The sequence below is a fragment of the Neoarius graeffei genome, chromosome 27 (genome assembly GCF_027579695.1).
Source record: "Neoarius graeffei isolate fNeoGra1 chromosome 27, fNeoGra1.pri, whole genome shotgun sequence".
NCBI classification, from domain to species: Eukaryota; Metazoa; Chordata; class Actinopteri; order Siluriformes; family Ariidae; genus Neoarius; species Neoarius graeffei.
In genome coordinates, this window is record NC_083595.1 from 41,389,328 (window position 1) to 41,402,882 (window position 13,555).

At 44.3% G+C, this 13,555-nt stretch overlaps 1 protein-coding gene across 1 annotated transcript in view; it reads left to right on the plus strand.

Moving 5' to 3' along the window:
* The first annotated feature begins 576 nt into the window (after window positions 1–576).
* The window catches only part of pkp3b (plakophilin 3b), a 78,714-nt gene continuing 65,735 nt past the window's right edge, over window positions 577–13,555 (plus strand). Inside the window, exon 1 of the mRNA XM_060911694.1 lies at window positions 577–945. Within this exon, the coding sequence (XP_060767677.1) occupies window positions 771–945 (175 nt within the window). The 5' untranslated portion in view covers window positions 577–770. The remainder of the gene's footprint in view (window positions 946–13,555) is intronic.

Sequence of the window (13,555 nt, forward strand, 5' to 3'; positions counted from 1 at the left end):
GATGAGAGTGTGAATGGTTGTTTGTCTCTGTGTCAGCCCTGCGATGACCTGGCGACTTGTCCAGAGTGTACCCTGCCTCTCACCCATAGTCAGCTGGGATAGGATCCAGCCTGCCTGCGACCCTGTAGAACAGGACAAGTGGCTACAGATAACGGATAGATGGATGGATGAATTTTCCAAGTGTTAGAATACATTCATGGTGGCACGGTGGTGTCGTGGTTAGCACTGTTTGAGCCAAACCCGACGAGGGCCTTTCTGTGTAGAGTTTGCATGTTCTTCCAGTGTCTGCGTGGGTTTCCCAGACAGTAGGTGTGAATGAGTGTGTTGTGTGTCAGTCCTGCGATGACCTGGCAACTTGTCCTGGGTGTACCCCAACTCTGGCCCATAGTCAGCTGGGATTCTAGAGATAATGGATGGATGGATGGAGATTGTGCTGGCGAACTAGACACGTGGTGTGTCGTAGAGAGCATTGTGTTGTTCTTTGGGATGGTCTGGAGTAGCTTGGGGTGGGGTTTACCGCGTGATCAATAGGGTAAAAGCAGTCAATCTGGCAACCTGGGTAAGAGAAAACGGATCCGACGCTGTTGAACAGCGACAAGTGGACGACCTGAGTTCCCCATACAGCCCAGAATCCCTCTCTGGACTTTCTTTAAGAACGTTAAGCCTTTTTTTTTTTTGCACGGATAGTTTAGTTTTAGCTAAAGAGCTCTTTTTTCTTTCTTTCTTTCTTTCTTTCTTTTTTTTTAAAGAACACACTGATTGGACTGTGCATGAGTTTCAGGATGAGCAGCACTGAGGGTCTGTTTTTCTCGGCTCTGCAGCCGCACACAGCTGTGAGCACATACGCTGTACCGGATGACCGCGAGCTCACCGTGGACCGGCAGACCAAGGAGAAGCGCGTGCAGCAGCAGGTCCAACAGCGGCTCGCGCAAAAAGCGTCATCAGGTGAGGCGCGCGCCGAACAGCAAAACCTGCACGAGACAACTCTGTGTACTTAATGACCTCATTATCTGGCACAAACAAATCTACACTACCGTTCAAAAGTTTGGGGTCACCCGGACAATTTTGTGTTTTCCATTTAAAGTCACACTTTTATTTCCCACCATAAGTTGTAAAACGAATAGAAAATATAGTCAAGACATTTTTCTGGCCATTTTGAGCATTTAATCGACCCCACAAATGTGATGCTCCAGAAACTCAATCTGCTCAAAGGAAGGTCAGTTTTATAGCTTCTCTAAAGAGCTCAACTGTTTTCAGCTGTGCTAACATGATTGTACAAGGGTTTTCTAATCATCCATTAGCCTTCTGAGGCAATGAGCAAACACATTGTACCATTAGAACACTGGAGTGAGAGTTGCTGGAAATGGGCCTCTATACACCTATGGAGATGTTGCACCAAAAACCAGACATTTGCAGCTAGAATAGTCATTTACCACATTAGCAATGTATAGAGTGGATTTCTGATTAGTTTAAAGTGATCTTCATTGAAAAGGACAGTGCTTTTCTTTCAAAAATAAGGACATTTCAAAGTGACCCCAAACTTTTGAACGGTAGTGTATGTAACAAAGTGTTACAATTTAATTGACTTTACCCTATATGGCGGACTTTTTTTTTCATGTTATAGACTTTTTTTTTTTACCCACATGCGATTGTGATGACATATACTTGCAACCTAAAGTTCAAAAAGACAAACCATATTGGGCTCTCTCCAGTTCCTTTAGTATGGTTTACCCAACAGTGGTGCCACCACATCCATCCATCCATCCATTATCTGTAGCCGCTTTATCCTGTCCTACAGGGTCGCAGGCAAGCTGGAGCCTATCCCAGCTGACCATGGGCGAGAGGCGGGGTACACCCTGGACAAGTCGCCAGGTCATCACAGGGCTGACACATAGAGACAAACAACCATTCACACTCTCATTCGGTCAATTTAGAGCCACCAATTAGCCTAACCTGCATGTCTTTGGACTGTGGGGGGAAACCCATGCGGACACTGGACCTTCTTGCTGTGAGGCGACAGGGCTAACCACTACACCACCGTGCCACCCTGAATGTATTCTAATACTTGGAAAATCCATCCATCCATCCATTATCTGTAGCTGCTTATCCTGTTCTACAGGGTCGCAGGCAAGCTGGAGCCTATCCCAGCTGACTATGGGTGAGAGGCGGGGTACACCCTGGACAAGTCACCAGGTCATCACAGGGCTGACAAACAACCATTCACACTCTCATTCGGTCAATTTAGAGCCACCGATTAGCCTAATCTGCATGTCTTTGGACTGTCGGGGAAACCGGAGCACCTGGAGGAAACCCACGCAGACACGGAGAGAACATGCAGATTCCACACAGAAAGGCCCTCGCTAGCCGCTGGGCTCGAACCCGGACCTTCTTGCTGTGAGGCGACAGTACTAACCACTACACCACAGTGCTGCCCCACCACCATCATCTCATCTCATTATCTCTAGCCGCTTTATCCTGTTCTACAGGGTCGCAGGCAAGCTGGAGCCTATCCCAGCTGACTACAGGCGAAAGGCGGGGTACACCCGGGACAAGTCGCCAGGTCATCACAGGGCTGACACATAGACACAGACAACCATTCACACTCACATTCACACCTACGGTCAATTTAGAGTCACCAGTTAACCTAACCTGCATGTCTTTGGACTGTGGGGGAACCCGGAGCACCCGGAGGAAACCCACACGGGGAGAACATGGAAACTCCACACAGAAAGGCCCTCGCCGGCCACGGGGCTCGAACCTGGACCTTCTTGCTGTGAGGCGACAGCGCTAACCACTACACCACAGTGCTGCCCTACCACCATCATATAAAAGAAATATTCTTGAGTAAACACAAAAATACCAAGCCAATAAATGATGTTCTATAGGATTCAATGGAGCTCTCAAAAGAACTCTGGTGTTCTCAAGGATTTCAACATGGTTTTATAAGAGACTGAACAAGAAGTTTCTATAGGCTTTTCTTGGCGTTCTATAGAACTCGCCAAGTGTGTTCTTTAGGACCGAAAATTTCTATTAAAACTCAAGTTCTGTTGGAAATCTTGTATTTGAACATCATTTATCAGCTTGGTGTTTTTGTGTTTAATCAAGAATATTTCTTTTATATGATGGTGGTGGTGGCACCACTGTTGGGTAAACCATACTAAAGGAACTGGCCCAGAGGACCCCAAACCAACTGTATACAGCTTGCTTGCTGGCATGCAATACAATTAGTCTTTTTGAACTTTTTAGGTTGTAAGTATGGCTAAATGTCATGACCATGTCAGTGCCTGAGCCAACTGGTTTGAACTTAACTCACCTGATCACCAGGATTATTTGGAGGAAGAAGTAGGAATAATTTTTAAATACAGTATGGATTTATTAACAAATAGGAGCTTAATTACATGTGAGATGTACAAATCATGAAATATTAAATCGAAATAAGCAAAACAACAAAAACACGACTTAAATTACAGTTGTAGGTTTATTTTTCTTTGGGAAAATATGGTCGTTTATTAAATGTATACATTCCATACTAGTTGAAACTTCGCACCACCTGCAGTAACTGCGTTTTAGTGGAAATAAACCACTGCGTCTATCTTTTTTTTTTTTTAAGATTTTTTTGGGGGCTTTTTTCACCTTTATTGGATAGGACAGTGTAGAGACAGGACAGGAAATGAGTGGGAGAGAGAGACGGGGAGGGATCGGGAAATGACCTCGGGTCGGAATCGAACCCGGGTCCCTGGATTTATGGTATGGCACCTTAGCCACCTGAGCCATGACGCCCCCACCACTGCGTCTATCTTAATGAGTATAAATCCATTAGCAGGATGCACAATGAGCTATCTTAAAATATTTAATCATTTTCACTCCAAAATATACTGAAAGTATTTACAAATATGTGTATATCGAGGTGACAAATTTTAGAGACTGATCAACAGTGCAGTTTGCGTGGAAGAATGCCAAAAGAACCTGTAGCTGCGGAATGCTGGGTCTATAGAACTGGTCTATAGGAATTTTTTTTAATAGAATGTGCCTAGAGAACTGTTTTCCTATAGAACTTGGGTTCTACATGAACTAAAATTCTATAGGGTTTCCATTAAGTTTTCTATAGGATTCCTATAGAAGATTTTAGCAGGGTAGGGGGGAAACATGCAAAAATTATTCCCCCAAACAAGTCCCTGAAATTGCACATGCACTCAAATACTCAAGTAGATCCAGTAGGTGTGAATGTCTGTCTGTCTGTCTGTCTGTCTTGTGAAAAATGTGATCACTTAAAAATATTCATGTGAACTAAAGTTGAAAAATGAAAGAACCCTATGATCTGTGAGAAAATAAAACCACGTATGGAAACAAAAAACCCAACATGTGGCGTGTTCGAAACCCACATTTCAGTTTCACTGGGTGATTAATCCCATGTGACCTTTCAGTAAGGGTTACTTGCATGTAATGGCACTCAGAGAAGTTCAGGCTTCTCAACTGTGTAGTTTCTCCTTCCTTCATCAGTTTACTGCATCTTAGCATAATTATCTTTCTTTGCATTGATAGGAAGTCAATATTAGTATTGTGTATATACCTTTTGGTTACTATTTCACAGCTAACAGTAATAAGATTAACTGCGTAGCTTGATTGTAACTGAGCTGATGTGATTGACGATTATTAGCACACACAGGTAGTCTCTACCCAACTCTCTCTCTCTCTCTCTCTGAACACATGATAAGCCTTTACTATCCTTAGCCTTCAGCGTTCTTATTGTATCATAGGGTGCATTGTTTGCTGTTCAAATATTTAGAGAATGTTGAATAGCTGACGTCTGTCCCTACAGACAACTGAGAGTTGCATGATTTTTGAACCTGGACAGTGTTCGGAGAGAAAATGCAAAATCAGAATAACTTTTTCCTAGTAGTTTGACCGATCCAGGCTTGAGGTGAACCATGTTTGGTCGACTTGACCAGAATTGCAGTAGTAGAGTGGCCAGTTCCTTTCTGTGCTCTCCCACGTACACGTTCACACCTATGGGCAATTTAGAGTAGTCAGTTAACCTAACTGCATGTCTTTGGACTGTGGGGGAAACTGGAGCACCCAGACATGGGGAGAACATGCAAACTCCACACATACCCCTTTTCCACCAAATCAGTTCCAGGGCTGGTTCGGGGCCAGTGCCGGTGCTGGTTCACAACTCGTTCAACTTGCGAGCCAGCTGAGAACCAGTTTGCTTTTCCATAGCTCGCGGTGCTAAGGGAAGCCACGTCAGTTACGTCGCTGTATACGTCAGTTACGTTGTTGTATACGTCAGTTACGTCGCTACGTTTGCATAAACCTTGGCGCAAATATCGAAGCAAAAACAACACGGAAGAAGCAGCAGCAACAACAATAATAAATAATGGATGACTTCGCGTTTGTACAGCTGCTGCTTCTTGTCACTTAAAAATGGCGATCTTTCGCGGTCTTGTTATTGTTGTTGGTCTTAACAACTCCGCCCCCCGCTGACGTAAGTGGTTCTTTCCTCTGGCCCAGCAGAGAGTTGGTGCTAGCCTGGAACCAGTTTTTCTGGCCCCAGAGCCAGTTCTTTGTCAGTGGAAACAGAAAACCCGGTTCCAAACTAAGCACTGGCCCCGAACCAGCCCTGGAACTGCTTTGGTGGAAAAGGGGCAACAGAAAGGCCCCTGTTGGCCACTGGGCTTGAGCCCAGAACCTTCTTGCTGTGAGGCGACAGTGCTAACCACCATGCCGCCCAGTAGTTTGACTACATTTTCCTGTATATTATCCTTTTTCTTGTTTTGCATAACCAGTAATTTGAATTAGTCATACTGACTGACAGATATGACAGTAGCTTCTGTATTTAAAAACCATGATCAGGGATCTTTTTCAAAAACATGTGAAGGCTTTTCACAGGGCACATCTTCAAACCGGGCTCCTAATCATCCAGCACTGCTGATAATCAGTGTGACTTGAAAGCTTGAAAGATGATTACTGTATTGGGTTTTCTCATATGTTTGTGTTGTGGAGTCACAGTGTTTTGGCTAATGTTGGACTTCCAGTCAGCAGCCTATGATTATGGAAAATCTTGGGGGGAAAATTGTCATCATGTTTTACGTAGATCTTTCCAAATCTCGGTGTGAATTTAATATAAAAGCCACAAAGCTTCAACAAATGGCAACTTTCTGCATTTATCTTTTACCCCAGAAGCCCTGTATATAAAAGTGTAGTGACTTGCTGTAATTTATTACAGTTGTTCACAATCCATTCAAGTACATGAAGATGTGATTGAAGACATGCTGTTGTCTTTTTAAAAGACGTCAGTTTAAGTTGATACTGACTGATCACTTTTATCCGCATGATTAGAAATTACAAAGAAAGTCATGAGGGTTTATGTGGAAGGAGGCGTCTGTGAACGTATTGCTTTACAAATGCAAATCTTTAAAATGAGTCCCATTGGACTATTGGGTTTTGGTAGTGTTCACAGGGGTGCGTGCGCGCGCACAGGTATCGCTTACCTCTTCTTGGCTTAAGCTATGTATGGAAATTGGGTCATGTGTCTTTCCTGAGCCTTTTATGAAGCTGTAGTGTTAACGTTATCGTGTTTACGCCTTCACCTACTACTGTGAAAGACAAAACCTGCTGATAAATGTTTGCTCGAGTTTTACGTTTATGTAAGCAGATGCATTTATCAGCAATGCTTGACACACAAGCTTTAGACTTTTTGTGCAGTTTAGAGCATGGCTCATAAGCATGATTTACAAGAATACTCCAGCTTTTTTTTAACTCTTCTCTAGCGCATCAGCAGTGTATGTATAATTTCCCCAGACAAGAATTTTGACTCATTTCCCTATCCTGAGGAAGGAACAGAAAACCACTGACTGGAAATTCCCTCGTATTGAAAGTCTATGGGAAATTGGGCCAGATTTAAATCTGTAAAATACATCATTACACATGTTACGTGTGTAACTACGCTTGGGTGAAATAAGTGGATAATCAGTTTTCCTTCCGAGGTAGTTTCCTTGCCAAATATGGGGCTTTTCCACTACCAACGCGGCTGAGTTGGGCTGAGCCGTGCGGTGCTGAGTTGGGCTGAGTCGAGCTGAGCGGGGCTGTTGGGGTTGCATTTCGACTACAACCGCGCTGAACCGTGCTGGCTGGAAGTGGGTGGACACATTGGGTGGAGTTAGCGAAAGTGGGTGGACGTCACGTGATGTCGTTAGGCAGCGCAAACAGTGACATCAGTGACCTTTTAAGCGGTAGTCTCACGACCCGGATAGTAAACAATAAACATGGAGGACATGGAGTCGTTAGTGTTGCTGGTCTTGGTGCTAGTTTTCTGATCATCATCATCTTTGTCGTAATTCTTCTTCTTCCGGGTTTACGGTGTTTAAAGATGGTGGTTAAAGATCCCAGCGTGCTCGCGGGGCGTGTGTGGGCATGTGAGGACACTCCTCCTCACCAATCAGTGCACAGGGGAGTGTCTCCTCACGCCCCTAGCCCCATTCGGGTCGGTTGGGCTCACTTCAGCCTCACTCCAAAACCGTGCGAGTTTTGGGTGCTGAGTAGGGCTGAAGTGAGCTCAGTCGTGCTGCTCTGAGGTAGTCGAAACGTAGCCTGGCTAACGCGACTTCAAAGCTCTCCGAGCATTTGGTCTGGCCAAGCTATTAAGCCAAACCGTTTCCCAGAGCCCGTGGTTGACCCGCCTCCCTGAAATGCCTCAGTTTGCTACTGGTCGAAGCCAGAAAAGGCTGTGACGAAGCTTAAACCAATCACATCACTCTTTCCTCTGACGTATGCGACACGACGGGGCTAACTGGTAGATTAAACTCTTACCGAAGCCGGTCGGGAGCAAGGCGAAAACATCCTTCCTTTCAATAAATACCTCCAGGGCTGCTCTTTGCTCCGTTTTCAATGAGAACTTCCCGTTGAATGCTTTCAATACAGCATCTACCGCTGTGTTAAAGGCTTGCCGCTGCTCCATGTTCGTGATGTGAATGAAGCGCTTCCGGCATAGATTCTGTAAACAATCTATGGCTTCCGGTCGCAGTTATACTACGTCACTGCCTTGAACACGCCTCTACCCAGGGCCGTTGGAGATGCTCAAAGTTGATTGGTTCCCGATTTTTCAGGAGCTTGGAAATGCTGTAGATAGCCTGCCTGGCCAGACTAAGCTCGGAACAGGCCTTCGTGTTGCGTCACGCTTAGGATGGGTGGGCCCAGGCTAGTCGAAACGCGAGCTGTGTTGGGCTGAAGTGAACTGAAAAAGGGTAGTGGAAAAGGCCCATTAGGTACCAGTTTTCATAGCAGCTTTCAGGTTTATGATCACAACCACAGAGATTTCAGGTGCCTCATAAATAGATGGAGAATGAAGAAATAAGAAAGATGGATTAAAAATATCTTGAAAAGAATCCAACCAGGAATTCTGATCCAGTGAATGCATCTGTTTGTTAATGAAATTTGAAGTGATTATCAGAGATGTCCATGAGCGCCGGTGACTGGCGGTTTTCTCCGCCGACACAGACGGTCTGCGCCGGCTACTCGATCCCACGAAAAAACAACAACTTGCCTTTCAATGTTTAAGCGATTTTTATATGGTCTCCAGGCGGCACGGTGGTGTAGTGGTTAGCGCTGTCGCCTCACAGCAAGAAGGTCCGGGTTCAAGCCCCGTGGTTGGCGAGGGCCTTTTTGTGCGGAGTTTGCATGTTCTCCCCGTGTCCGCGTGGGTTTCCTCCGGGTGCTCCGGTTTCCCCCACAGTCCAAAGACATGCAGGTTAGGTTAACTGGTGACTCTAAATTGACCGTAGGTGTGAATGTGAGTGTGAATGGTTGTCTGTGTCTATGTGTCAGCCCTGTGATGACCTGGCGACTTGTCCAGGGTGTACCCCGCCTTTCGCCCGTAGTCAGCTGGGATAGGCTCCAGCTTGCCTGCGACCCTGTAGAACAGGATAAAGCGGCTAGAGATAATGAGATGAGATGAGATATTGTCTCCACTGTCCATAATTTGCTGCAAATCCAATTATTCCACCACGAAATTGTCTTCGATTTGAGTCTAGCATGACCAGAATCAACGCCATATTTGTTGATCGATTCTAGTGCTCTGATTGGTTGAGCCAGACCACGTGACCACGAAGTCATATTACACCCTGTAGTTATGTTACAGAGCCAGACAGCGTACTACAGAGAGTAACTGAGAAAACCAAGCACACACGCATCTGGAGGGAAATTTCAGACATATTTTGCAAGTATTTTACAGGGAAATTGTTAGTAATTTATTAGCTGTGAATGCACCAGAAGGGATGTAAATTTCAAAATTGTCTGGGGGGGGGGGGCATATCCCCAGACCCCCCTAGCATTAGCACGTCTTTGGCGCTGCAAATTCCACAGCTGTCTACTTCTTCTTTCATATATATATATATATATATAATCTTTTTTTAAGCTGGCTACTTCAGATTTTCTGGAGAACCCTGGATTATGAACTTTTCAGATACAATGTTGAGATGCTACAGGATTTTCGGTATGAGAAGAGTGACCATATCATAATCTGGCATAATCCTGCTTTAGGATTTGAGGCCTATGCTGTGTCCTGCGTAATTCCATCCGTGTGTTTTCTAAAACGTAATTTTGCAGGAATTAGTCCTGTTGATGGACTAAGTGTGTTTTGATTACAAAAGGTGCTGTCTTTTGAGTCACCGAGGTGAACGAGTCAGTATTGTTTGGTGCAAGGAGTCCAAGTTGGAAATTTCTCAATTTTATTATTTTTATTTTCAGTCCATATGTTACTAGTGTTGGGCTGACCGATTAATTTACCTGAATGGATTCAAATGGCTTGAGTTACTTAGTAATGACAGAAAAGGGTGCCTGAAAGGTGGCCTCAAAATGTCTGCTTCACATTTTGGACTGAAGGGGGTCATGATCTAGTTCCTTTTGGCTCTGTGCACCAAAGATCTATCCAAGTATTAGCAGCAATTGATTCAGTGTGTGGGTGTGGCTGTTTATTTATTTATTTATTTATTTTTTTTATACATTAGATTCTGGCAAGGGCGGCACGGTGGTGTAGCGGTTAGTGCTGTCGCCTCACAGCAAGAAGGTCCTGGGTTCGAGCCCCGGGGCCGGCGAGGGCCTTTCTGTGCGGAGTTTGCATGTTCTCCCCGTGTCCGCGTGGGTTTCCTCCGGGTGCTCCGGTTTCCCCCACAGTCCAAAGACATGCAGGTTAGGTTAACTGGTGACTCTAAATTGACCGTAGGTGTGAGTGTGAATGGTTGTCTGTGTCTATGTGTCAGCCCTGTGATGACCTGGCGACTTGTCCAGGGTGTACCCCGCCTTTCGCCCGTAGTCAGCTGGGATAGGCTCCAGCTTGCCTGCGACCCTGTAGAAGGATAAAGCGGCTAGAGATAATGAGATGAGATGAGATTCTGGCAATGAGATGCGAACCAGCCAACTTATCTTCTCATCTGTGTTCACAGCCCCAGTGAGCTCCCACGCTTTACTGCAATGTCTCCCATTGCTGGGAGTGATGCCTGTAGGATTTATGTACCCATTTATGGGAATTATCTCAGCCGCCACGAGCAACAGTGCCCCGTGTTGGGGATAAAACCCACATAGCATTGTGTACTTTGCGACCCAGTGTGGCAGCTCTTATGAATTCAGCTGCATGCCATGTGGATTTACATCCAGAGCTTCTTCAGCCTGTATGACCAGCGAGACCTAGATCTCAACCTTGTATCTCAGCCTGTTTTGTATGAGTTTCAGTGTGCCCTTAATTGCACTTCAGAGCTCTTTCATGAAATTGACAGATTGTTGGATAACCAAGTCACTCACTTGGAAGACTATACCATGGGTTGGGAATTTGATCAGCTGTATTGAGTAGAAGATAGCCTCATTAACTATTCACTATGTTTTTCTGTTGATGCACACTAAAGATTGAAACTGTTTATTTATTTTCCAGGACAGTGTAGGAAGCAGGCGGATGTGTTATGACAGAAATGATTAGTAATTAAGATTAATATTTTAGATGATCAATAAATGGCCCTCTGCTACATAAATATTTGAATCTGATGTGGGAGTGTCTGGACTGGTGTGTTTGAGCTATTGTGAAGTAATGGAGTAAAACATTGAATTATGCCGCTTTTCCACTACCAACGCGGCTGAGTCGGGCTGAGCCGTGCCGTGTTGAGTTGGGCTGAGTCGAGCTGAGTGGGGCTGTTGGAGTTGCATTTCGACTACAACCGCGCTGAACCGTGCTGGCTGGAAGTGGGTGGACACATTGGGTGGAGTTAGCGAAAGTGGGTGGACGTCACGTGATGTCGTTAGGCGGCGCAAACAGTGACATCAGTGACCTTTTAAGCGGTAGTCTCACGACCCGGATAGTAAACAATAAACATGGAGGACATGGAGTCGTTAGTGTTGCTGGTCTTGGTGCTGTGGCTTGTTGTCACCGACAACGCCAACAGATACTGGCAAGAGCGTATAGATGAGGCGAGGCGCATAAGGCTTCAGAAATTCTCGTAATTCGTAATTCTTCTTCTTCTGGGTTTACGGTGTTTACAGATCCCAGCGTGCTCGCGGGGCGTGTGTGGGCATGTGAGGACACTCCTCCTCACCAATCAGTGCACAGGGGAGTGTCTGCTCACGCCCCTAGCCCCACTCAGCTCGGTTTGGCTCGCTTCAGCCCCACTCCAAAACCGTGCGAGTTTTGGGTGCTGAGTAGGGCTGAAGCGAGCTGAGTCGTGCTGCTCTGAGGTAGTCGAAACGCGAGCTGTGTCGGGCTGAAGTGAGCTGAAAAAGGGTAGTGGAAAAGGGCCATTAGTGACATTAACAGTCTATTTTGGTTGTTTGAACAGTAGAAAATAACCATATGATCGTTTTATATAGGGAAGAGCTTTGTTTAAAGAGAGCTAGTGTTCAAAATATGTACTTTCATGAATTCAAGTCCATTTAATTTAAGGGCTGTTTCACAGTCTGATTACCAAAGTGGATTATATGGAATAGATCAAGTAATACTGAAGTATAATAAGTACGTGCAAAGTGAGGATTAGCTCTGCATGAAGAACTAATACCATCCCACCTGCAAGTTAGCCATTTGTTTGAATACATGCACATGTCAGCCTGAAATACTATTAAGTAACCACATTTTTGACCCTTTTTTTTTGTTTTAACCTTTATTTGGTCGTTTGAAGAGGTTGCCAATCTTAATATTAAGCTATTTTACAGCCCCTGAATAGTTTAGTTGGAGCCTTGTTTCATACTTGAATTATTGCCAACAAAGTTGACCACAAATTGGTACTGATAGGAGAACAAGGGAATATTTAATAAGGTAATTTGTCTGTCAAAAATGTCCTGTCCTGTAATGTGGTCCTTATTAAAGTTAAAAAACAAAAAAAACAAAACCAGTTCTTAGGCAAGAAGCTTATGATTCTGAAAGTCCAGGTCCATGTAAGTACGGTACTGACACATAAGGTTATACACGTAGCGTTTTAAAATGAGCTACAGTGGTTACCAACAAAAAAAAAACGTGATGTATGTCTGTCAAAAATTGTCCTCGCCGAAAAAGAATTATGCTCTCCCCATTAGCCAGGTAACAACACAGTGCTGTTTGTATTCTAGCTACAAATTCTTGCCACCAACAGCATTCAGTAGATGACAAATTTCCATCAAGGGCTTCATTTAGTTCAAAAACTGTGCCAAAAAATTGAACTTGATTTTTTTGATGTTCGTGAGACAAACTTCTGTATCCTGTGACACTGAAACACCCCTTAATTTAAATAGTGCTTTTAACAATGGGCATTATCACACAAGTAGCTTTACATAAATATGGCTATAGATTTAAATTTAGACATCCTGATAAACAGGCCAGAGGCAGCAGTGGCAAGAAAAACTCACTAATGCTGTGTTCACACTTATACCGGTACGAAAGTGGTATAACTGTATCGATACAAAGTATACCGGTACAGTTTAGTGCAGACCTGGGCATTTTCCGGGCCGCATCCGGCCCTTTGGTTCATTCTGACCGGCCCACGTAAGGTTAATGAGAAATTACAAAATGAACGTATTTTCTAATTTTACCTCATGCATGGACTGAATGTGCATTGCTTTTATTTTGAAGTTGTGTTCAACAAAAACGCAATGCGCGCGACATGAACATAACATGACATGAAATCCCACGAAACCTAATCCCGCGATAACTACTTCCGTAATTTGTCCAGACCAACCACAAACTTGTACGTCATCCTTCAAACGGTCCAGCCAATCACATAGTGTGACGTCACCAGCAGGCGCCGGAGCCGATCTCCGGCGAAAAACCCCAAATGAGGTGATTAGATGTGGGCATCATTATTATAATATGATGTATCTTGCTTGATATTTGGAGTAGAAAGACAATATTGTGATGTCTTTATTGTGTTTTGGGGTGAATGTGACTGAAAAAAAAATGGTACAAACGTTCACATTTTGTTAACCATTGTTTTGGGAAATTTGATTGAATAAATGACATATTTTTTGTAAGGCAACCTCGTTTTTTCCGTACTCTTAGCAGTTTGTAAAAACAATGTTATTTATTGCTTCATATAAAGAAATGCAATTA